The 23,383-nt window shown below is 41.8% G+C and overlaps 2 protein-coding genes across 2 annotated transcripts; one reads left to right on the top strand and one right to left on the bottom strand.

Moving 5' to 3' along the window:
• Positions 1-317: 317 nt before the first annotated feature.
• LOC146502535 (CTD small phosphatase-like protein 2-A) lies at positions 318-21,895 on the bottom strand. The gene is made up of 8 exons (XM_085133363.1): positions 21,788-21,895; positions 21,622-21,723; positions 5,819-5,905; positions 4,072-4,134; positions 3,846-3,925; positions 3,530-3,656; positions 3,005-3,100; positions 318-1,571 (listed from the first exon to the last, which is right to left on the bottom strand). Exons 1-8 carry the CDS (start codon positions 21,893-21,895, stop codon positions 1,506-1,508), a joined length of 729 nt encoding a protein of 242 aa, XP_084989489.1. The 3' UTR covers positions 318-1,505.
• Positions 7,254-19,124, top strand: LOC146502536 (uncharacterized). The gene is made up of 3 exons (XM_085133271.1): positions 7,254-10,873; positions 12,788-12,894; positions 16,406-19,124. The coding sequence occupies exons 1-3, from the start codon at positions 8,586-8,588 to the stop codon at positions 18,745-18,747; spliced, it is 4,737 nt and encodes a 1,578-aa protein (XP_084989397.1). The 5' UTR covers positions 7,254-8,585; the 3' UTR covers positions 18,748-19,124.
• Positions 21,896-23,383: the final 1,488 nt, after the last annotated feature.

Here is a 23,383-nt window from a genome sequence, read left to right as displayed (position 1 = left end):
ATCTAAACAGGGCAGTAAATATTTACAATGAAACCAAACCTCGGCGCGCCTGATATTCATACACAGGATGAGTGCGTGAACTCCGAGTATATTAATGCTCACTCAGACAGCATCAGCTACTACAGACAACCGTTTATAGAAAGTCTTTTCACTCAATAATAAGTGATGAACTTTTCAAAATTAAGGTTATAGAGACGTCATTGTGTTGTTTTCTGATATTGTTGGGCTTTTCATTATCAGTCACTCCAACTTCCAACAGTCCACCACCGATAACTGCTCGGTGGCGTCGGGCGCGACGAACAGACGCCAAACCTTTTTGGATTGTGTGTAACTTTACTGCGCATGCCCCATTTTCTCTAAACATCTGATTCCTGGAATTTCTCACCAAATAGATAAAAGAAAAGCGTTTAACATCTTTGCCCACAAACAATACATAAAAGCCACTGGTGAATGAAGTCTCACACATGGATCCTGGGATGCTTAATGTGCTGTCAGTGAATATCAGATTACCAATGGTAATAAAGGAGTGATCTAGGAAAGGTGTGCGCATGCGTTACCATCTTTCCACTTGCCCTTGTGACACTTCCATTTCCTCCTTAACAGGAAGTGATGAGCAGGGTTTGCGCAGTTTAAAGCTCTGCTGCAGCGGTGCAGATGTTCAAAGGGTTACAGATACCTGCAGAGAGCAGCTGAGATTTTTGAAAATCTATTTATTTCATGCCTGAGAAACAAAGCAGACCTTTTGAAAATCCTATTACAGGATGTTTCCTTAGAGGAAATTCTCACATCGCTGCTTTTCGCTATGTTGAGGAGCGTTTCCTGGAAACACACGACTTTCACCCTTGAAAAATAGGGAGACCTGAACGTGGAATGATTGGAATTCAATCACCTCAACTTTATTAATATTTATTTTTGTCTGACTCTCTTTTAGTTCAGCCTCCCTGAGCCCATGTGTTTTCCAAACATGTCGCTTTCTCCTCTTCCTCACAGTCATCTGTATGCTCAATGAAAAATTTCAACAACTGAAGATAAGGGGATCATAAAATAACAATCTAAATATGAAAATTAAATGACACCTAGGCATGAATGCTTTATTTCCCCCAGTTCTTATCAGGGATATTTTATTGCATAAGAAAACATTTTAAAATATACAGATAACAGCTGTAGATTTGCAATATAATCAATAAATTTAAAAAAAAAATCATGACTATAAACAACATTCTGGATTCTGAGCTGTAAATATATATATACACACAGATATGAGTTTATTGCTTGTGTAATGAGTCCAGGAGAAGGACATCTGTTGAGCGACCAGCAGCATGTCTGAAACACCGCTCTGCTGTCATTTCAAGCCAACGGGAGGATGGGGGAGGATGGAGGAGGGCGCACAGGTCCACCACAAACTAACAGTCTGCAGGTTACCAAGGTCCAACTGGCTTCTGCCTTTTCGCCAAAGCAAACATGGGCTGTGAAAGTCACATTAAGCAGTCAAAGTGGGGGGTTTGTCAGTCCTCTGACAGCAGCCTGTGGAAGTGATCCTTCCTCTTCTTCAGCACCTCCCGAAAATCCTCCTGAAAAAACACCAGCGAGAGATATTCAGATATTCAGAGTCAATCATGAAACCGGGGGAGGAAAGACAACAGGCAGATGCTTCTGCAGATAACCAGCTGTTTCACTCACAGCTCACTGACCGGGGAATCAACAACAACCCTAAAAGAAAAGGAAAATCCATTTTCTCTATGACAATCTGAGTCTGTAGCACTTAGCCTGCCCGGCATGCCCAGAATACCCTTTCACTATCTGTCCTCACCAAACAACAAGCACGGTGACGCTGAGCAGCTACACGACAAGGTTATCAACTCAGCGAGCCAGCCCGGGCCTCCCCGCTCCAGCCATCAGCATGTTCACATAAAACAGGAAGCGAGCGCAGCATGCGACTCATCCCAAACATGGACAGGTTTATGCAGCAAAGTTTTCAAACAAGGGGACAAATTATAACGCTGACAATAAAAAACTAAACCCAGTGTGGATCCGCCGAATATTACAACATGTATCTCACCATATTCACGTGTCCAGTCTGTGAGACACAAATGAATGTGAAGCATAAATGAGACTTGTACTACGGCTAAGTAGAAATGTGCTGTAAGAGAACCACACCAGTTACCGTGCATTCTTACAGCCTCAGCTATTAAGATAAATCATTGTATTAAATGATGAAGATTTTCTAGTTTATCGAATGTGAGCATGTGAGAACTCTTTGTTGTACATGATAGATTAATAGTTCATGACAATTATTAACTGCAGCTACATAACAGACATCAGAAAAAACACACTAGCATGTTTGAATCTCGTGAGATTAAAGACAAACGCTTGCATCTTATCACAGGCACCATCACACAGACGATTAAACATTTGTTTAACAAAACCGATGCAAATGAGCTCTGAGTCGATTAAGTGTCCGCCTGCCACACATCTAAACGTCTGTATAGATCGCAGGAAGCAGGCTCACGGACGAGAGGCCTGCACTAAAGCTGACGATCAAAGCTACTTATCTGAATTTTATACTCATTTTAAAATCTTTTTTGTTAACTGTAACTCATGTAACAACGTGAGTGGCCACTTGGCGGCAGCAGAAACAACACTAGAATACATTTTGACTTGATTCGGACCTTAAAGCTCAATCCTTTAATTTGGTTGGCGTTTGTGTCCAGCTGACTACTGTAACTCACACTTTTACTCTCCAAGATCTGCTCTCGTTCTCTCATAATCTCTAAAGTAAACGTGAGGCACTGATAAATGCCATTTGTATGGGTTTGCTGTCCGGTGCAGAGCAGCACCTGCAGAGCAGCGGGGTTTTTCTCTGAAAACAGCCGCCTGCCGGGACCAAAAACAATGATGCTGGTGCAGTGAGAGTGGAAGCGGTGAAGGAGGAAGCACATGTTGTTGCCTCTGAATCCATTTTAAACAAGTGCACAGTAAACACAGAAGATGTAAGCAGACTTACAGCTGCAGACAGTTTCTCCATGTAGGGGATGAGCTTCTGCAGCTCTCTGTCATCAGACTCCCCAGACCAGCTCTTGATGGGAATCGTGTTCAACAACTACAAAAAACAAACATGTTATTAAAAGTCAGTAACAGCAACAAAGTGCTGACAGAGCAAAACAAAGTAATTAATTAAGGATGTGTGCGAATAGTCAACAAGATGAATAATCGTCATTACTGTCAGTCGATGCCAGACGTAGTCATTTAGTCTAATTATTAACATTTTAATTGATGCCCAGTTACCATAAGTTGTTGTGTCATAAATGTTATGCAGCCATCTGCCACCAGATGGAGCTAAAGTCCCAATATCTGAGCCTGGTCTCATTCTTTATACTGTTACTGTTAGCTCGAAGAATGAGATAGTGGATACAATCGGTGCGATGAGCTTTCTCCGAAGGGTGGACGGGTCTCTGTTAGCACAGGGTGAGAAGTTCAGTCATTCAAGTGGGGCTCAGAGAAAATCAAAGAACACAGCCTTTAAACTTACATTATATGGATATGTGTGGGGTGCATTATCCAGAACCACCGTCTTCTTCAGATCCCTCCCGAGGATGCTGAGATCTTTGATGTAGTGGCCAAGAACACAGGCACAGTCGTCCTGATACAGCCGGTGTCTACCACAGAAATCACAAGTGAAACTCACATTTACCGTCCTCGCTGTATGGCACGGGCAGAATGTTAAAGGGAACATTTGAAGCAGGCCATGTCGAATTTCTGAGCACGCAACACAGCAGCAGTGCGATTCCGCACGTCTCTGCACTCACGCACCGAGTTTACAAAACACAAGTGGAAGCAGCTCATACCGAAACAGCTTTCTCTGCGGGTCCAGGATGTCCAGGATCTTCTCGGCATATTCCTTCTTCGCACACGTGTAAACGAACAGCTGGAACAGAGCACGCACGGCAGTTGGTACAATTCCACACTTTTAACTGCTCCACGTTAAAGCAGTGAGAGAAAAATAATTTGTTTAACGTGTGAATGAGGCTCAAAATAACCAAACTATTTGCTAATCTACACACTGACACACACCTCGTAGATTTTTGCCATGGCCTGCAGGAACTCCTTCACATGTGGTCGTAGCACCATGTATACCTGTTGAGAACAGGGGAAGAATAAGTGGTCAAGTCAGTAACCTCAGGTCTGCTCTACTGACTGAAGCTCATCTTTTAACTCTGTTCCCCATCAAGACATCTGACAACCTTCCGGGTACCCTTTATGATGAGCTTTGACACCTTGGTATATACACACCAATAAAAACGGTTTGACCACCTCTAGAATGGTTTGTCTGCATCAACAGAGGCCACCCTCACCAACTGCTGATGCACACTCAGTCATTTTGTTCTATAAGCCTGAGAAATGACAGAAACCACTCAGTTCATAAAAGAGCTTTGAGGGTTACACGTAGTAGGCTTTAAGGGGTAAAGAGTTAAGTGCAGTTGTAGAGTCAGCTCCTGGACTCACAGCGTCCCAGATGCCAAAATTTGTAGTTTCAGAAAAGATCCAACTGCCTGGTCTAGTCAGATGATTAAGGTTAGGATCATAACTTTTGGCAGTTAACTCAAAACCACCAAACATTTCAACTAACTGCGCAGCGTTGTGAAATGTGTTGTCTCAGACGCTCTTGGCTCCTACGTTATCTGCGCCCCAGTGTGTGCTTATTAAAACCCATTTCACCCTCACCTTTAAACCTCTGCCAGTGTTATGTCAGTGTAATGACAGCTGTGTAGCCTGCCTTGGAATGACATATCATTATTTATAACTAGGCTGACTTCACTGACCCTCCGCAGCATATCATCTTCAGATCCCAGCTAGATAACAAGCTTACAGACAATTTCTAAGTCTGCTCAACCTCGTGAATCCTTTTTTCCACAAAGATGCCTTGATGCTGCACTCGATTACAACACTTTGGAGAATAATTACTTTGTGGGAACAGAAAGAATTTAGACCATTTTAGCCCTCGATGGAAGCTCCCCAGTTGCTCACAAAACAGAAGAGAGGTCAAAGAAATCAAATGCATATTTCAAAATTCATAAAAATGTGTGTATCTTTTCAGTTTTCCAAAGTGGGTTTTTGCACTTCATCAACTGCAGTTTTTAATTTTTAGAGTGAATGAAAAATGGTTTTACAGATGCTCGCATGCAACACTTTCTACTAGTTTCCTAATTCATGCATCTTGTACGTAAATGAGCCAACAAGGAAGTATGAAATAGAAAAGTGCACAATTTCCAAATACAGAAACCCAACCGCATCAAGTTATTAAAAACAAAATCCAATAGGTTATGTGACTTTCAACTGAAATATACATTTCCTTTTGTTTTTAACGACATTAGGAAAGATAACATAATGTAGAGTTCCCCTGAAAATATTGGCTGTTTGACGATCTGCTGGTATCAGCATTTATAAAAGCTGATTAAAGAGTAAAGACACGTGAAATTATCCATGACTTGTGACAATGCAGTTAAAAAAAAATAAAAAAATTTAAATTATTGCCACATCATGTTAATAAGGACTCCAATAAGCAGGGGTAACAAATGTTAGGGAAGTCTGCTTCTGTTTTGTGTCTCTGAAAGAAAAAGAAACCTGCTGATATATCAGTAACATCATCACCAGCTCTGTGATATAATGCACCAACATGTGAGGCACATGTTAAGTTCTCAAAATTGAATCAAAATGAAAGATCTTGTTTGTTGTTAAATAAGCTGCTGTGGTAAACATCTGGTCTGCAGAAGAGACTACCACAGAGGGTTGTGAAGAGTGGCTTTCAGTGAGTGGTCACCTTGTACTGATGGTCCTGGAAAGCTGCATGGAAGGTGTACTCTGCGTCTTCGATCACATTCAAAGAGCTGAACATCAGGGTCTCCTCCTGGAAATAAACACGACCACATGCCTCAGATTACTTAATATTTTAAATATATAACTGACTGCTTTCACAAGGGAACAAGGTGAAAGTGTCCAGTTTATGTTTTTAACCATGTTAAAGCCACAGAAAGTCAATCTTTAACAATAAAATGTAGACCATACTCTATTCTTGCTAAATACAACATCCAAAAGGAATTGCAGATTAGGGGTGGGTTTTTATAATCGATTTATCGATTAAAATCGATTCTGGCGTGAAATCGATTCATTAAAATCCTAAATCGATTTTTTAATATATATTTATTTTGCCCGAAATGGCAGAATCTCAGGTGAAATCTCACAAAATTTCAACAACCACCAAACAGCTAAGACAGTAAATGAGAGCAGGAACACGGATTCTGCACAAAGACGTAAACACACAGCGGGACCCGTGGATCAGAATCAGTGAGATGTCGCCTTTCTCACCCGACAGCATGGACACGGTCGGGGCTGAAAGCCGACAGCTCGCTGATTCTGATCTGTCGGGGGGTCCGCGCTTTGTGTTTACGCCCTTTTTGTGGGTTGCCAAACAAACGAGACCAGATGTTATGTTTGACACATGCAGCCTGGGATCTAATATCAAAGGTGCAATTGTGCAGTCCATTCATGAAGTGAACAAAGTTATCCGTAAACTTAAAGTAGAGAAAGTGACTCTTAAGTTTCAACACTTGGGTAACAGTGAGGATTTGGCACTGGTTTTTTTCAGTGACGCTTCATTTGGCAACCTTCCCGCTGGCGGTACTCAAGGAGGGGCATTAATCATCCTTATGGGTAAAGGAAGAAAGTTTTGTCCTCTCTTTTGGCAGTCTAAAAAAATAAAAATAAAAAAAATATCAGCCGTGTGGTCAGAAGTACACTGGCAGGAGAAACTCTTGCCATGTCAGATGGAATAGACAGTGCTGTCTTCCTGGCAACACTTTTTTCTGAGCTTAAAACTGGTAACACTGGTCTGAATGCTGTGTGTCTGTGTGCCTGACAATCATTCCTTGTTTGATGCACTCAAGTCCACTACGCAGGTTACAGAGAAGAGACTGAGGCTGGAAATGAGCAGCATTAAAGAGCCATTAAAATCAGACAGATTGGTTGGTCAGATTCCAAATCCCAACTTGCTGATTATCTGACAAAAAAAAGGAGTTTCACCTTTAACCCTTCTAAAAGCACTAGATGAAGGACTCTGGATACTGTGATCCTTTGTTTACGAAGTTTTCTTTGCATTAAAATGCACTCTCGTTTATTGTGTGCAGTGATAGTATGCTTTAAGTAAAGAAAAGCACATTGAAAGGTTTCCTGAATGTTCTATAATGATGACAAAGTGTTTTTGTTTTGTTTACATATATATGTATACAAATGTTTAAAAGGGGTGTTTATACTTTTATTTTTAAAAAAGAAAGAGGGAGATTGTTAACTTGTTATTTTCTGTTATATCGCGAGAGTACTGTTGCCTGCGGTGGGTTGTTGTTATTGTGGGTGAGCGGAAAAACACGACGTAAGGAATAAAGTGCTTGAAGTGAGACTACGACGTTGTGTATTTTGACTTTACAATATTATTTTATTCACCATATCACTGAAATGTGGGAGAATCCACTGCAGAAAGATCAATGCTTTAAGTTTTAATGATCCAGTCAGAAAAGATGATTCTAAAAGTCATCAACTGACTCCAAAAGCCCAGATCTGAACCACCTGTCTGCTGAAAACAAATGCACCAATCAAACAGAAGCCCGAATTTCATGGGCCAATCGGAATGCTTGATCTAGTTGTCCAGGACTAACTACTGACACACTATTACTCTGTGGCAAAACCCTGTCAAATCTGCCTCGGTGCACTTGTTGAACAACTGCTTCTAAATCCAAGACCCTAACTCCCATCAAAATCATTTTCAAACGGTGACGATCCCGAGGACCTGTTCTATACAACAGTGTGTTCTTCATGTTCCTGCTGTCAAAACTTTGGCCGCAGGAGCAATTTAAAAAGTGGGGTCTTTCCTGCTGTTGAGACAAACTCCTGACTGAAAATATAATGTATTTCTATGGGTCAGTTAGAGGGTTATCCCTCCACTTGGATCCACACAGTTTAAAAAGTTTACATCTCTGAGCTTTGAAAGACATGCTGTTGGAAAGACAACAACGATGGCTACGTGAAGGTAAAATGATGGCTGTAGAGCAAACACTGTGCACACAGCAGCAGTTGAAACACACACACACACGCTTACTAGCATTCACACTAATAAAGAATAACACTGTTGTCATTGTTGATTTTGTGTCTTCACCCTGAGTCCATCCCCTGCCAAGCTGCACCTGTGATTCTGCGGCTGCTCGCTGATGAGCTGACCGATAAGTAAATCTTATCCTGGATCTTATGCTCTGCATCCTTACCCTATCACCTCTGCGTCCCACAGGGCGCCAGCCTGCCCTGTTGAAACACTATTTTTTTCAGTGTTTCAACTGAAAAAAATAGAATGCCTTTGAACCAAAACAGAATGCCTTTGAACCAAAACAGAATGCCTTTGATCCTTTGTTATGTCATCATCTTGCTGTTACACTTTACTGCTTAACGGACGTAGACCTGACAGCAACCAAAACCTTTTTGGAAAGTTTTGAGAAAATTTCACATTTCTCAGCAATTCACCGATCAAGCCGACACATTCCACCATGTCAGCTAACCCATCCTTCTGCTCAGATGAGCTTGAAATAGTTGAAGGGAACATTTTGGGAAACCGCTACAAGGTAGAGGCTTTCCTCGGAGAAGGGGGCTTTGGTATTGTAGCCAAATGTCGTGATACCAAAACCAGCCGTGCTGTGGCTATTAAAGTCAACAGGAACCACCCTGATACTCTGCAACAGGCAAAACTGGAAATTTTCATCCTGGAGCAGCTGAGAAGGTTAGATCCAGATGCCGCCAACATAGTTAAATGGAACGGCTTTTTCCATGACGGAGAGCGGGTCTGCTTAAACTTTGAAATCCTTGATCAATGCTTGTGGGACTACATACGGGACCGGAAAAACCAGGGTCTCCCCATAAGCGAAGTCAGGCCAATTTTACATCAACTCACAAATGCCCTGTCACACCTGGGTTCTGTGGGAATAGTGCACGCTGACCTCAAATCTAGAAACATCATGGTTGTTAACCGCCATGAGTCTCCCATCAAAGTCAAACTTATAGACTTTGGCCTCGCATGTCCTGCGTCTGCAGTAATGCCTGGTGACCGTGTGGGGACGGTTGGTTATAGTGCACCTGAGGTTATGCTTGGCCTTCCTTATAATGAAGCAGCTGACATGTGGTCTTTGGGGCTGGTAGCTGTGGAACTTGGTACAGGGGTGCCACTCTATCCTGGGAGAAATTATTATGATGTTTTAAAATTCATCATACAGACCCAGGGACAGCCACCAGATCATGTTCTGGACTCTGGCGTGTACACTGAAGACTATTTCATGGAAGACAACTACAACCAACAGCGCTGGACATTTAAGACTGAAAAACAATTTCAGTGCGAGACAGGATATGAGTCCCTGGAGACTCGATACATAAAACTTGCGCGTCTTGATGACCTCGAACAAGTAATGGTGTTTGAACGAGGACCTGAAAATGGCCAACGTTTATTTGTCAGCTTAATTAAAGGGATGTTGGCCTTGGATGCAAACCAGCGGATAACACCCTCGGAGGTTCTCCGGCATCCCTTTTTCAACCGTAAGAGTTCCCCTTGCACTAACATGAGTGTTGAAAGACCACAAAACCCTGTGGTCTTTCAGCACCCTTCAAACTTGAAAAGCAGGAGATCACAGAAAATCAACTGCAGTTTACAAAACTCGGTTGAATTTTCTCAGCAAGTATGCGTCCACACGTCAGCCAGCTCATCCTTCAACTCAGATGAGCTTGAAATAGTTGAAGGGAACATTTTGGGAAACCGCTACAAGGTAGAGGCTTTCCTCGGAGAAGGGGGCTTTGGTATTGTAGCCAAATGTCATGATACCAAAACCAACCGTGCTGTGGCTATTAAAGTCAACAGGAACACCCCTGATATTCTGCAACAGGCAAAACTGGAAATTTTCATCCTGGAGCAGCTGAGAAGGTTGGATCCAGATGCCGCCAACATAGTTAAATGGAACGGCTTTTTCCATGACGGAGAGCGGGTCTGCTTAAACTTTGAACTGCTCGATCAATGCCTGTGGGACTACATACGGGACCGGAAAAACCAGGGTCTCCCCATAAGCGAAGTCAGGCCAATTTTACATCAACTCACAAATGCCCTGTCACACCTGGGTTCTGTGGGAATAGTGCACGCTGACCTCAAACCTGGAAACATCATGGTTGTTAACCGCCATGAGTCTCCAGTCAAAGTCAAACTTATAGACTTTGGCCTCGCATGTCCTGCGTCTGCAGTGAATCCTAGTGATTGTGTGGGGACGGTTGGTTATAGTGCACCCGAGGTTATGCTTGGCCTTCCTTATAATGAAGCAGCTGACATGTGGTCTTTGGGGCTAGTAGCTGTGGAACTTGGTACGGGGGTGCCACTCTACCCTGGAAATGGAGAATATGATGTTTTGAAATTCATCATAGAGACCCAGGGACAGCCACCAGATCATGTTCTGGACTCTGGCGTGTACACTGAAGACTTTTTCATTGAAGACAACTACAACCAACAGCGCTGGACATTTAAGACTGACCAACAATTTCAGTGCGAGACAGGATATGAGTCCCTGGAGACTCGATACATAAAACTTACGCGTCTTGATGACCTCGAACAAGTAATGGCGTTTAGACGAGGACCTGAAAATGGCCAACGTTTATTTGTCAGCTTAATTAAAGGGATGTTGGCCTTGGATGCACACCAGCGGATAACACCCGCAGAGGTTCTCCAGCATCCCTTTTTCAACCCTGGCCTCTCTAAGAGGTTCCCATGTATTGACATTGAAAGACCATACCTCCACCTTGGACAAAAGTGACAAAAACACAAACTGGGGTTGGAAAAGGATATTAACAGCACTGGAAAAATTCATTAAGCTGCTCCAATAATGATCACTTTGGCTTGTTTTTTTTAAATTTTCACTCCCCCCACTCCAACCAGTCGCGGCAGATGGCTGTCCCTTCCTGAGCCTGGTTCTGTCGAAGGTTTCTTCCTTTTAGAAGGGAGTTTTTCCTTCCCACTGTTGCTAAATGCTTGCTCATAGGGAATCGTCTGATTGTTGAGGTGGCCAAAACTCTAGGGGAACTAGCAATTCTTGTGAAAATTTAAAAAAAAAAAAAAAGCCTACCAATATTCAAAGCGGAGCAGCAGACACCTTACCATCACATCAGTCCTTCAATCAGACCAAAACCACCATGTTAACAGAAATAAATTCAATACAAATTGGAAATAAATAAATTGCCTAATAATTGTTCTTTTTGATTGTTTATAAATATATAGTGCTACCCTTCAGCCTCCTAGTAGACATACCAGTGTTATAAATGTGAACCACCTCTGATTTTCAAAAAAGTTGGCCTCTGACCTTGAAGTCAAGGTCACTGAGATTTAAGCTTCACAGAGATTTTCAGCAGATGCAACCATAGTATTGATTTGAAAATTCTACACAATCACAAACTTGGGTGTCCACAGCGCCTCGCCATATACCAAAGATTAAGAGGTGGGTTTTTTATATAAAGATTACAACACACAAACAACAAAAAATGCTAACGCTATTGTCATTTTTGACAACACTATTTTGATGTTGTCTAATGTAGTGCAAAAAACAAATAAATAAAATATATATATATATTACATACATATGTAATATATATACACACTATAAAAAAATTTAGTGGTCCACAATGGGGTCAGCGAACAGAATGACGGAAGAAAGTCACTGTTATATGACAATGGTGGTATTTTTTTTTTGTATGTTTGTCACACACGTTTCAGATCATCAAACAATTATTTTTTTTAATGTATAGTTAGCATAAGATTAGCACAGTGAAACTGGAGGATGAACGCTAACTTTTTTCCCCCACTCGATAAAAGTTAGAGCAGCTGCGAGAGAATTCAAGATTAATGAATCAATGGTACAAAAAAGAGAAAGCAAGAAGAATGAGTTGAGTAAAGTTTGACTTATCTGACTGTTTTGTTTCGCTTAATGCGCCTTATGTATGAAAACAGGCCGTTATCGACAGTCAGCCTTATGGCCTGAAAAATATGGTATGGGGCACTGAGTGTGCAACAGAAGTGGCAATGTCCAAAAGAAGAGGAATCTAACGGTGATTGAATGGTTTTTCTAAGTTGAACGGTGTTGAAGGAGATAGACGGCAAAAAACGTACAGAATAGATAATAAAATATTATAATAATAAAGATTTGAATAACAATACTGTGAATGCAATTGCTGTGTGAATGCTGATAGCTGAATGTTTTGAGCTGAAATGAAATAATTGCTTCACTTTATTGGTACAATAAGGTCAAAGACATTATGCACAAAACTGGTGGTAAAATATCACAGGTTGATCCTGCAGTGTTCTATTGGCAGAATGAACAATCTGAGATTACAGGAGTGCTTGCATGTCACGTTGATGATTTCCTTTGGGCTGGTTCAAGTCACTTTGCAACTCATATCATTCCTGTACTGAAATCTACCTTCCTTGTGGGCCGTGAAGAACATGACAGTTTTTTTATGTTGGTATGGACATTTGTACAGTTAATGATGTAATAGAGGTGCGTCAATAACTTTACATTGACAACCTACAACCTGTTCAGTTACAAGCAGCACGGGCTGTACAGAGGGATGCTTCCTTAAGTGAAACAGAACGGGAGCAACTCAGGTCAAAAATAGGACAGATTTTGTGGGTTGCCAAACAAACGAGACCAGATGTTATGTTTGACACATGCAGCCTGGGATCTAATATCAAAGGTGCAATTGTGCAGTCCATTCATGAAGTGAACAAAGTTATCCGTAAACTTAAAGTAGAGAAAGTGACTCTTAAGTTTCAACACTTGGGTAACAGTGAGGATTTGGCATTGTTTTTTTTTCAGTGATGCTGCATTTGGCAGCCTTCCCACTGGGGAAGTACTCAAGGAGGGGCATTAATCATCCTTATGGGTAAAGGAGGAAAGTTTTGTCCTCTCTTTTGGCAGTCTAAAAAAATAAAAATATCAGGCGTGTGGTCAGAAGTACACTGGCAGGAGAAACTCTTGCCATGTCAGATGGAATAGACAGTGCTGTCTTCCTGGCAACACTTTTTTCTGAGCTTAAAACTGGTAACACTGGTCTGAATGCTGTGTGTCTGTGTGCCTGACAATCATTCCTTGTTTGATGCACTCAAGTCCACTACGCAGTTTAAAGAGAAGAGACTGAGGCTGGAAATGAGCAGCATTAAAGAGCCATTAAAATCAGACAGATTGGTTGGTTGAAATGTTTCCTGAATGTTCTTTAATGTTGACAAAGTGTTTTTGTTTTGTTTACATATATATGTATACAAATGTTTAAAAGGGGTGTTTATACTTTTATTTTTAAAAAAGAAAGAGGGAGATTGTTAACTTGTTATTTTCTGTTATATCGCGAGAGTACTGTTGCCTGCGGTGGGTTGTTGTTATTGTGGGTGAGCGGGAAAACATGACGTAAGGAATAAAGTGCTTGAAGTGAGACTACGACGTTGTGTATTTTGACTTTACAATATTCTTTTATTCACCATATCACTGAAATGTGGGAGAATCCACTGCAGAAAGATCAATGCTTTAAGTTTTAATGATCCAGTCAGAAAAGATGATTCTAAAAGTCATCAACTGACTCCAAAAGCCCAGATCTGAACCACCTGTCTGCTGAAAACAAATGCACCAATCAAACAGAAGCCCGAATTTCATGGGCCAATCGGAATGCTTGATCTAGTTGTCCAGGACTAACTACTGACACACTATTACTCTGTGGCAAAACCCTGTCAAATCTGCCTCAGTGCACTTGTTGAACAACTGCTTCTAAATCCAAGACCCTAACTCCCATCAAAATCATTTTCAAACGGTGACGATCCCGAGGACCTGCTCTATACAACAGTGTGTTCTTCATGTTCCTGCTGTCAAAACTTTGGCCGCAGGAGCAATTTAAAAAGTGGGGTCTTTCCTGCTGTTGAGACAAACTCCTGACTGAAAATATAATGTATTTCTATGGGTCAGTTAGAGGGTTATCCCTCCACTTGGATCCACACAGTTTAAAAAGTTTACATCTCTGAGCTTTGAAAGACATGCTGTTGGAAAGACAACAACGGTGGCTACGTGAAGGTAAAATGATGGCTGTAGAGCAAACACTGTGCACACAGCAGCAGTTGAAACACACACACACACACGCTTACCAGCATTCACACTAATAAAGAATAACACTGTTGTCATTGTTGATTTTGTGTTTTCACCCTGAGTCCATCCCCTGCCAAGCTGCACCTGTGATTCTGCGGCTGCTCGCTGATGAGCTGACCGCAGGGCTCGCAAAATTGCTAGCCCAACGTCCAGGGGCTAGCGATTTTTCCAGTCGGGCTACCAAAATCTATCTCTGCCCTGCCCGTCGGGCTATCATAGGAAGGAAAAATATATGTCAAAGCTTTTGCATTCTTTTGGAAATGTAGCTGGGTAATTATGTCATTGGCATCGGTGAGCCACTGTCAATATGTGACATATTGAAATCGCGTTTGAATTTGGGCTTGTTTTTTGCGCTTGTTTTTTGCTTTCACTTTGCAATCGCGCAAACTGTGAACTGAGAGCGACAGCACTGATTGGTGAGTGACGATAGTTTGCGCACCAATTCCTCTGACATCGTCCTATCAATCGTTAGCTTACTATGCAAACATGACAAGTGAAATCTCCCGCAGCAAGCTTAAACATGTGAGAGGCTGATCGCGCAGAGAATCGCTGAGCGTTATGTGAGTGCGTGTATAAAAGCAGCAGGATATATATTTTAGTTCTGCTGAGCCAAATAAGACAGGTCAGGGTGAAGAAGTGACAGCCAAAGAAAAGCTTACCACAAAAAGAAAGTGCAGCTTTATGGTTTCATGGACAAAATAATTTCTGTGGCTGCAATATGACGAGCTAAATAACCAGGGCTGCACATAAGTGGTCCGCAGGTGCGCATTCGCTGTCAAAATAAAAAAACGCGCACAAGATAAGAAGTTGCAACGCGTGTTTGCGTACATAAGATTTTCTGGAGGAGGACAGACGTTTGTTTAGAACTCTTAAAGATGTCGAAGAAGCAAGCTCCTTTAAGCAATTACTTTGGTGTTCCTCCACCTCCAAAGAAATGTCAGAAGGAGTCCGAACCACAAAGAAGCGTGTATTCCTGGAAGAGTGGTTGCAGGAGGTGAGCTGGCTTCAAACAAATGATGAACGCACAGAGATGTGGTGCAGAATGTGCCGTGAAAATCCCACTCTAGCGGACAAAAACAGTGCCTTTTATATGGACGCAAACGCGCCTTGCAACTTCTTATCTGGTGCGCGTCTTTTATTTTGACAGCGAATGCGCACATGCGGACCACTTATGTGCACCCGTGTAAATAACATAATGTTCTGCCGGGTGTGTTGTTGGTTTTCCCTCGATTTCTGAGTCGACAAGCGCCTTTGTTACTGGGAACAATCATTTTAAGAAAGGCCCCCATTAGAACCCATGAGAAATGCAAGAAATGCATTATTGCTCAGTCCTCAATATCTTTCCCAGAACAAACACCAGTTGCAAATAACATACTAAAAATAAACCTGAAAAATCTGTTTAGAACTGCGTACTATGTTGCAAAGAGTGAACTACCACTGGCACAATTTAGCAGTCTTTGCAAACTTCAGAAAGCAAATGGCCTAGATCTTGGTTCCACTTGCCTCTTAACCATGACTTCAGTGGAAATTTCAAGTTCAGGATCTGACACAGACTGATTCATATTCTACACAGTTCTTACAAGTTTAAAGAAATGTCTGTTCAATTAAAACCAAGTATTTGAGTTGATGATTGTAATTTTTATACGTTGTAATTTGTTTTTCAACAATTTGATTAATGTTTTGTTTCCGTTACAATATTATACTTTAATGTATGACAATATTATACTTTAATGTATAACAATATTGTAACGGAAACAAAGCAGGAAACAAAACATCAATCAAAAAATTGCTCTCTTTTTTATTCGGGCTACTTAAATTTATTTTGGGCTACCAAAAACTGAAGAGTCCCTGCCCGAATGGCTACCAGGGATTTTGAAATTTTGCGAGCCCTGGACCAATAAGTAAATGTTATCCTGGATCTTATGCTCTGCATCCTTACCCTATCACCTCTGCGTCCCACAGGGTGCCAAGCCTGCCATTTTGAAACACTATTTTTTTTCAGTTTCAACTGAAAAAAATAGAATGCCTTTGAACCAAAACAGAATGCCTTTGAACCAAAACAGAATGCCTTTGATCCTTTGTTATGTCATCATCTTGCTGTTACACTTTACTGCTTAACGGACGTAGACCTGACAGCAACCAAAACATTTTTGGAAAGTTTTGAGAGAATTTCACATTTCTCAGCAATTCACCGATCAAGCCGACACATTCCACCATGTCAGCTAACCCATCCTTCAGCTCAAATGAGCTTGAAATAGTTGAAGGGAGCATTATGGGAAACCACTACAAGGTAGAGGCTTTCCTCGGAGAAGGGGGCTTTGGTATTGTAGCCAAATGTCTTGATACCAAAACCAACCGAGCTGTGGCTATTAAAGTCAACAGGAACCACCCTGATACTCTGCAACAGGCAAAACTGGAAATTTTCATCCTGGAGCAGCTGAGAAGGTTGGATCCAGATGCCGCCAACATAGTTAAATGGAACGGCTTTTTCCATGACGGAGAGCGGGTCTGCTTAAACTTTGAAATCCTTGATCAATGCTTGTGGGACTACATACGGGACCGGAAAAACCAGGGTCTCCCCATAAGCGAAGTCAGGCCAATTTTACATCAACTCACAAATGCCCTGTCACACCTGGGTTCTGTGGGAATAGTGCACGCTGACCTCAAATCTAGAAACATCATGGTTGTTAACCGCCATGAGTCTCCCATCAAAGTCAAACTTATAGACTTTGGCCTCGCATGTCCTGCGTCTGCAGTAATGCCTGGTGACCGTGTGGGGACGGTTGGTTATAGTGCACCTGAGGTTATGCTTGGCCTTCCTTATAATGAAGCAGCTGACATGTGGTCTTTGGGGCTGGTAGCTGTGGAACTTGGTACGGGGGTGCCACTCTATCCTGGGAGAAATTATTATGATGTTTTAAAATTCATCATACAGACCCAGGGACAGCCACCAGATCATGTTCTGGACTCTGGCGTGTACACTGAAGACTATTTCATGGAAGACAACTACAACCAACAGCGCTGGACATTTAAGACTGAAAAACAATTTCAGTGCGAGACAGGATATGAGTCCCTGGAGACTCGATACATAAAACTTGCGCGTCTTGATGACCTCGAACAAGTAATGGTGTTTGAACGAGGACCTGAAAATGGCCAACGTTTATTTGTCAGCTTAATTAAAGGGATGTTGGCCTTGGATGCAAACCAGCGGATAACACCCTCGGAGGTTCTCCGGCATCCCTTTTTCAACCGTAAGAGTTCCCCTTGCACTAACATGAGTGTTGAAAGACCACAAAACCCTGTGGTCTTTCAGCACCCTTCAAACTTGAAAAGCAGGAGATCACAGAAAATCAACTGCAGTTTCCAAAACTCGGTTGAATTTTCTCAACAAGTATGCGTCCACACGTCAGCCAGCTCATCCTTCAACTCAGATGAGCTTGAAATAGTTGAAGGGAACATTTTGGGAAACCGATACAAGGTAGAGGCTTTCCTCGGAGAAGGGGGCTTTGGTATTGTAGCCAAATGTCGTGATACCAAAACCAACCGTGCTGTGGCTATTAAAGTCAACAGGAACCACCCTGATACTCTGCAACAGGCAAAACTGGAAATTTTCATCCTGGAGCAGCTGAGAAGGTTAGATCCAGATGTCGCCAACATAGTTAAATGGAACGGCTTTTTCCATGACGGAGAGCGGGTCTGCTTAAACTTTGAACTCCTCGATCAATGCCTGTGGGACTACATACGGGACCGGAAAAACCAGGGTCTCCCCATACGCGAAGTCAGGCCAATTTTACAGCAACTCACAAATGCCCTGTCACACCTGGGTTCTGTGGGAATAGTGCACGCTGACCTCAAACCTGGAAACATCATGGTTGTTAACCGCCATGAGTCTCCCATCAAAGTCAAACTTATAGACTTTGGCCTCGCATGTCCTGCGTCTGCAGTGAATCCTAGTGATTGTGTGGGGACAGTTGGTTATAGTGCACCCGAGGTTATGCTTGGCCTTCCTTATAATGAAGCAGCTGACATGTGGTCTTTGGGGCTGGTAGCTGTGGAACTTGGTACAGGGGTGCCACTCTACCCTGGAAATGGAGAATATGATGTTTTAAAATTCATCATAGAGACTCAGGGACAGCCACCAGATCATGTTCTGGACTCTGGCGTGTACACTGAAGACTTTTTCATTGAAGACAACTACAACCAACAGCGCTGGACATTTAAGACTGACCAACAATTTCAGTGCGAGACAGGATATGAGTCCCTGGAGACTCGATACATAAAACTTACGCGTCTTGATGACCTCGAACAAGTAATGGCGTTTAGACGAGGACCTGAAAATGGCCAACGTTTATTTGTCAGATTAATTAAAGGGATGTTGGCCTTAGATGCACACCAGCGGATAACACCCGCGGAGGTTCTCCAGCATCCCTTTTTCAACCCAGGCCTCTCTAAGAGGTTCCCATGTATTGACATTGAAAGACCATACCTCCACCTTGGACAAAAGTGACAAAAACACAAACTGGGGTTGGAAAAGGATATTAACAGCACTGGAAAAATTCATTAAGCTGCTCCAATAATGATCACTTTGGCTTGTTTTTTGTTTTTTTTTAAATTTTCACTCCCCCCACTCCAACCAGTCGCGGCAGATGGCTGTCCCTTCCTGAGCCTGGTTCTGTCGAAGGTTTCTTCCTTTTAGAAGGGAGTTTTTCCTTCCCACTGTTGCTAAATGCTTGCTCATAGGGAATCGTCTGATTGTTGAGGTGGCCAAAACTCTAGGGGAACTAGCAATTCTTGTGAAAATTTAAAAAAAAAAAAGCCTACCAATATTCAAAGCGGAGCAGCGGACACCTTACCATCACATCAGTCCTTCAATCAGACCAAAAACACCATGTTAACAGAAATAAATTCAATACAAATTGGAAATAAATAAATTGCCTAATAATTGTTCTTTTTGATTGTTTATAAATATATAGTGCTACCCTTCAGCCTCCTAGTAGACATACCAGTGTTATAAATGTGAACCACCTCTGATTTTCAAAAAAGTTGGCCTCTGACCTTGAAGTCAAGGTCACTGAGATTTAAGCTTCACAGAGATTTTCAGCAGATGCAACCATGGTATTGATTTGAAAATTCTACACAATCACAAACTTGGGTGTCCACAGCGCCTCGCCATATACCAAAGATTAAGAGGTGGGGTTTTTTATATAAAGATTACAACACACAAACAACAAAAAATGCTAACGCTATTGTCATTTTTGACAACGCTATTTTGATGTTGTCTAATGTAGTGCAAAAAACAAATAAATAAAATATATATATATTACATACATATGTAATACATATACACACTATAAAAAAATTTAGTGGTCCACAATGGGGTCAGCGAACAGAATGACGGAAGAAAGTCACTGTTATATGACAATGGTGGTATTTTTTTTTGTATGTTTGTCACACACGTTTCAGATCATCAAACAATTATTTTTTTTAATGTATAGTTAGCATAAGATTAGCACAGTGAAACTGGAGGATGAATGCTAACTTTTTTTCCCCATTCGATAAAAGTTAGAGCAGCTGCGAGAGAATTCAAGATTAATGAATCAATGGTACGAAAAAGAGGAAGCAAGAAGAATGAGTTGAGTAAAGTTTGACTTATCTGACTGTTTTGTTTCGCTTAATGCGCCTTATGTATGAAAACAGGCCGTTATCGACAGTCAGCCTTATGGCCCGAAAAATATGGTATGGGGCACTGAGGGTGCAACAGAAGTGGCAATGTCCAAAAGAAGAGGAATCTAACGGTGATTGAATGGTTTTTCTAAGTTGAACGGTGTTGAAGGAGATAGACGGCAAAAAACGTACAGAATAGATAATAAAATATTATAATAATAAAGATTTGAATAACAATACTGTGAATGCAATTGCTGTGTGAATGCTGATAGCTGAATGTTTTGAGCTGAAATGAAATAATTGCTTCACTTTATTGGTACAATAAGGTCAAAGACATTATGCACAAAACTGGTGGTAAAATATCACAGGTTGATCCTGCAGTGTTCTATTGTCAGAATGAACAATTTGAGATTACAGGAGTGCTTGCATGTCACGTTGATGATTTCCTTTGGGCTGGTTCAAGTCACTTTGCAACTCATATCATTCCTGTACTGAAATCTACCTTCCTTGTGGGCCGTGAAGAACATGACAGTTTTTTTTATGTTGGTATGGACATTTGTACAGTTAATGATGTAATAGAGGTGCATCAATAACTTTACATTGACTACCTACAACCTGTTCAGTTACAAGCAGCACGGGCTGTACAGAGGGATGCTTCCTTAAGTGAAACAGAACGGGATCAACTCAGGTCAAAAATAGGACAGATTTTGTGGGTTGCCAAACAAACGAGACCAGATATTATGTTTGACACATGCAGCCTGGGATCTAATATCAAAGGTGCAATTGTGCAGTCCATTCATGAAGTGAACAAAGTTATCTGTAAACTTAAAGTAGAGAAAGTGACTCTTAAGTTTCAACACTTGGGTAACAGTGAGGATTTGGCATTGTTTTTTTTCCAGTGACACTTCATTTGGCAGCCTTCCCACTGGCGGTACTCAAGGAGGGGCATTAATCATCCTTATGGGTAAAGGAGGAAAGTTTTGTCCTCTCTTTTGGCAGTCTAAAAAATAAAAATAAAAAAATATCAGGCGTGTGGTCAGAAGTACACTGGCAGGAGAAACTCTTGCCATGTCAGATGGAATAGACAGTGCTGTCTTCCTGGCAACACTTTTTTCTGAGCCCAAAGACCAACAGAAGCCCTCAGACACAAATTAAAGCTCTAGAAAAAGGGTTTGGACCGAAACGTAAAAACATCCAGACCGCCGCTGCTGCAAGGACACAAAACAGCACCCACTAAACACCAGAAGCTATTGAGAAGGGTTACAAACATCTGGACACTTCACATTACAGATGGGAGTCACCCACCAACACCAACTTTAACTGTTTCCCTCACAGCTTGGACTTGGTTCTGTCACGCAAATATTAAATCTAATTATAAGCTCCATTTCCTAAAGCACAACTCAAGTTTTTATGATATTTTACCCAGAATTAAAAGCTGATTTTTCCAAAATCTGACTAAAGTCAAGGATTTATCTCTTTTTTCTCTTCTGGAAAATGACTTAACTTGTTTTTTCTTAATGTTTTTGTGATATAATTGCTCTTAGCTTATTCCATTCAACGCAAACAATGCTTTTTTTCCTCTGCAGGCTCTGTCCTAACTCTATTTGGATCCAGCCTGGACTCAATCCGACTTTAGCTTTTGCTAATTTGCTCTGGCCTCCCTTCAAATCCTACAGCTCCGACGAGGAGACAGTAAAAAGCAGTGGCAATAACTCACTCCTTGGCTGATCCGTCGCTGGTGGCGGTTCCAGCGAGCGCTGGGAGCCGGAGACAGAGTGGGAGGACGAGTGCAGCTCCTCCACCGACGACTCGGGGCTGTCTGACACCGGAGCCAAAGAGATCTGAGTTTCCAGATCCAGGAAGGGGGAGAAGGAGAGCCTGGCCGGGTCGATGTCCTGGAGCTGGTTGATGATATCGCTGATGGATTCCTTCATGCTGTCGAGCTCCTTCGCATTCTGCCGGTTAGTGGCCTGAAGCCCCGAGGTGCTCATAGTCACAGAGCCTGAGAGGAGCAGGAAGAGGTCCAGGTGGAAATCAGGCCAAGATCAGTTTAAAACATCAGACTGCGGAAAGAGAAAAGAGTGAGGGAGAAAATCACCTTAATTCCCCAAAGTGTCAGAAAAGCTTGATTAATACACACGTCTGAAAAAATATCCCCGAGAAAACACAGTGATTCATCTTTATTTTCCCTTAAATATCGTCAGTAATCTGCTTTCTTTCAAGCCTCTGTTGTCTTTGCCCTTTTCTTCTACCTGTAAGGCCCAATTTATATCCTGCTTCAGGAATCTGTTTGTCTTGACCAGAACAGCCCTGACCTCAGGGGAAAGGTCAGCGCTGAGGGAGACGCTTACACTCAAAAACTTCACTGGGACTTTATGCGGGCTTTTTTGGGGGGAGGATAGAGGAAATTCTGGGTTTATGCACATGGTTATACAATAATCATCACTGACAGGATGTCAAAGTTTATCTTCCCCTGTTTCTGTTGGGAACACTTTCTCATCGGGTTTGAATCCCTGTCAGTAGAGAAACTCAGGAAATCAGCACACGAATGCGTCACACTCTCGTGCACACCGAAGCACGTCACAATAATCGCAGACTCCAGCTTTATGATCTACAGCGGGAAGTCCAGAAGGTGGCTGGCGTGCACCGCGCTGTTGCCCTGCATCCTTTAAACGTATCACACATGAGACTGTGTGAATCTGCAGGTTTCAACACTTTGGAGGGAGCTTATTATTAGTTAAAAGCTTCCTTTTGGCTCGTATTTCGCAGCAGGATGACTCAAATATCTATGTAGTAAAATGGAAAGCACTGCAGAGGTGTAATAAATATGCTTTGACCGTTTTCACCTAAAAGGAGCAAATCGATACTTTGGGAAATAAGAAGCCCAAAACCATGAAGCTACAGCAAACAGCTGACCTGCCGAGCAAAACTGAAACAGAGAGAAATGTTAAATGTGTATTTCCTCACAAACTGATTAAACAAATGAGACATAATGTGTTTATTAACAAGATTTAAAGGCACTGGAAGTATTCACATAACGTCCCCCCTGTTTCTAATCTTTCTTGAGAGCAAAGTGCTCCGACTGCTCAGTGTGTCACCATCAGGAAGCTCTAAAGTTATATTTTGAAGTGTGGATGTCACTACACGTCCCTTCAGTACTGATAATCAGTTCTCTGCATCTTGTAAAAAGTATTTCCTGTCCTGGCAGCTTTGACCAAAGTTTTAGAAGCTACAAATTTTAAAAAACACATATTTCAAATCCAAAAAAACACAGGATTATAACACTGATGGGATTTCAATTCAGAAACTCGTGGATTCATGGAAAATCTTGTGTTACATTGCTACTGTGAGGTCAGACTTTAGCTTTCTTCTAAGAGAACTCTGGAGGATGAAACAGGGCAACGTTTCACCTGTTCCCATCTCATGATGTGAAACTGAACCAGAGATGTTCAAGTTAGTGAAAAAGGTCTAAAAAAGCA

Source organism: Neolamprologus multifasciatus, chromosome 15 (genome assembly GCF_963576455.1).
Source record: "Neolamprologus multifasciatus chromosome 15, fNeoMul1.2, whole genome shotgun sequence".
Classification (NCBI taxonomy): domain Eukaryota; kingdom Metazoa; phylum Chordata; class Actinopteri; order Cichliformes; family Cichlidae; genus Neolamprologus; species Neolamprologus multifasciatus.
This window is presented reverse-complemented; position numbering and strand designations above follow the sequence as displayed.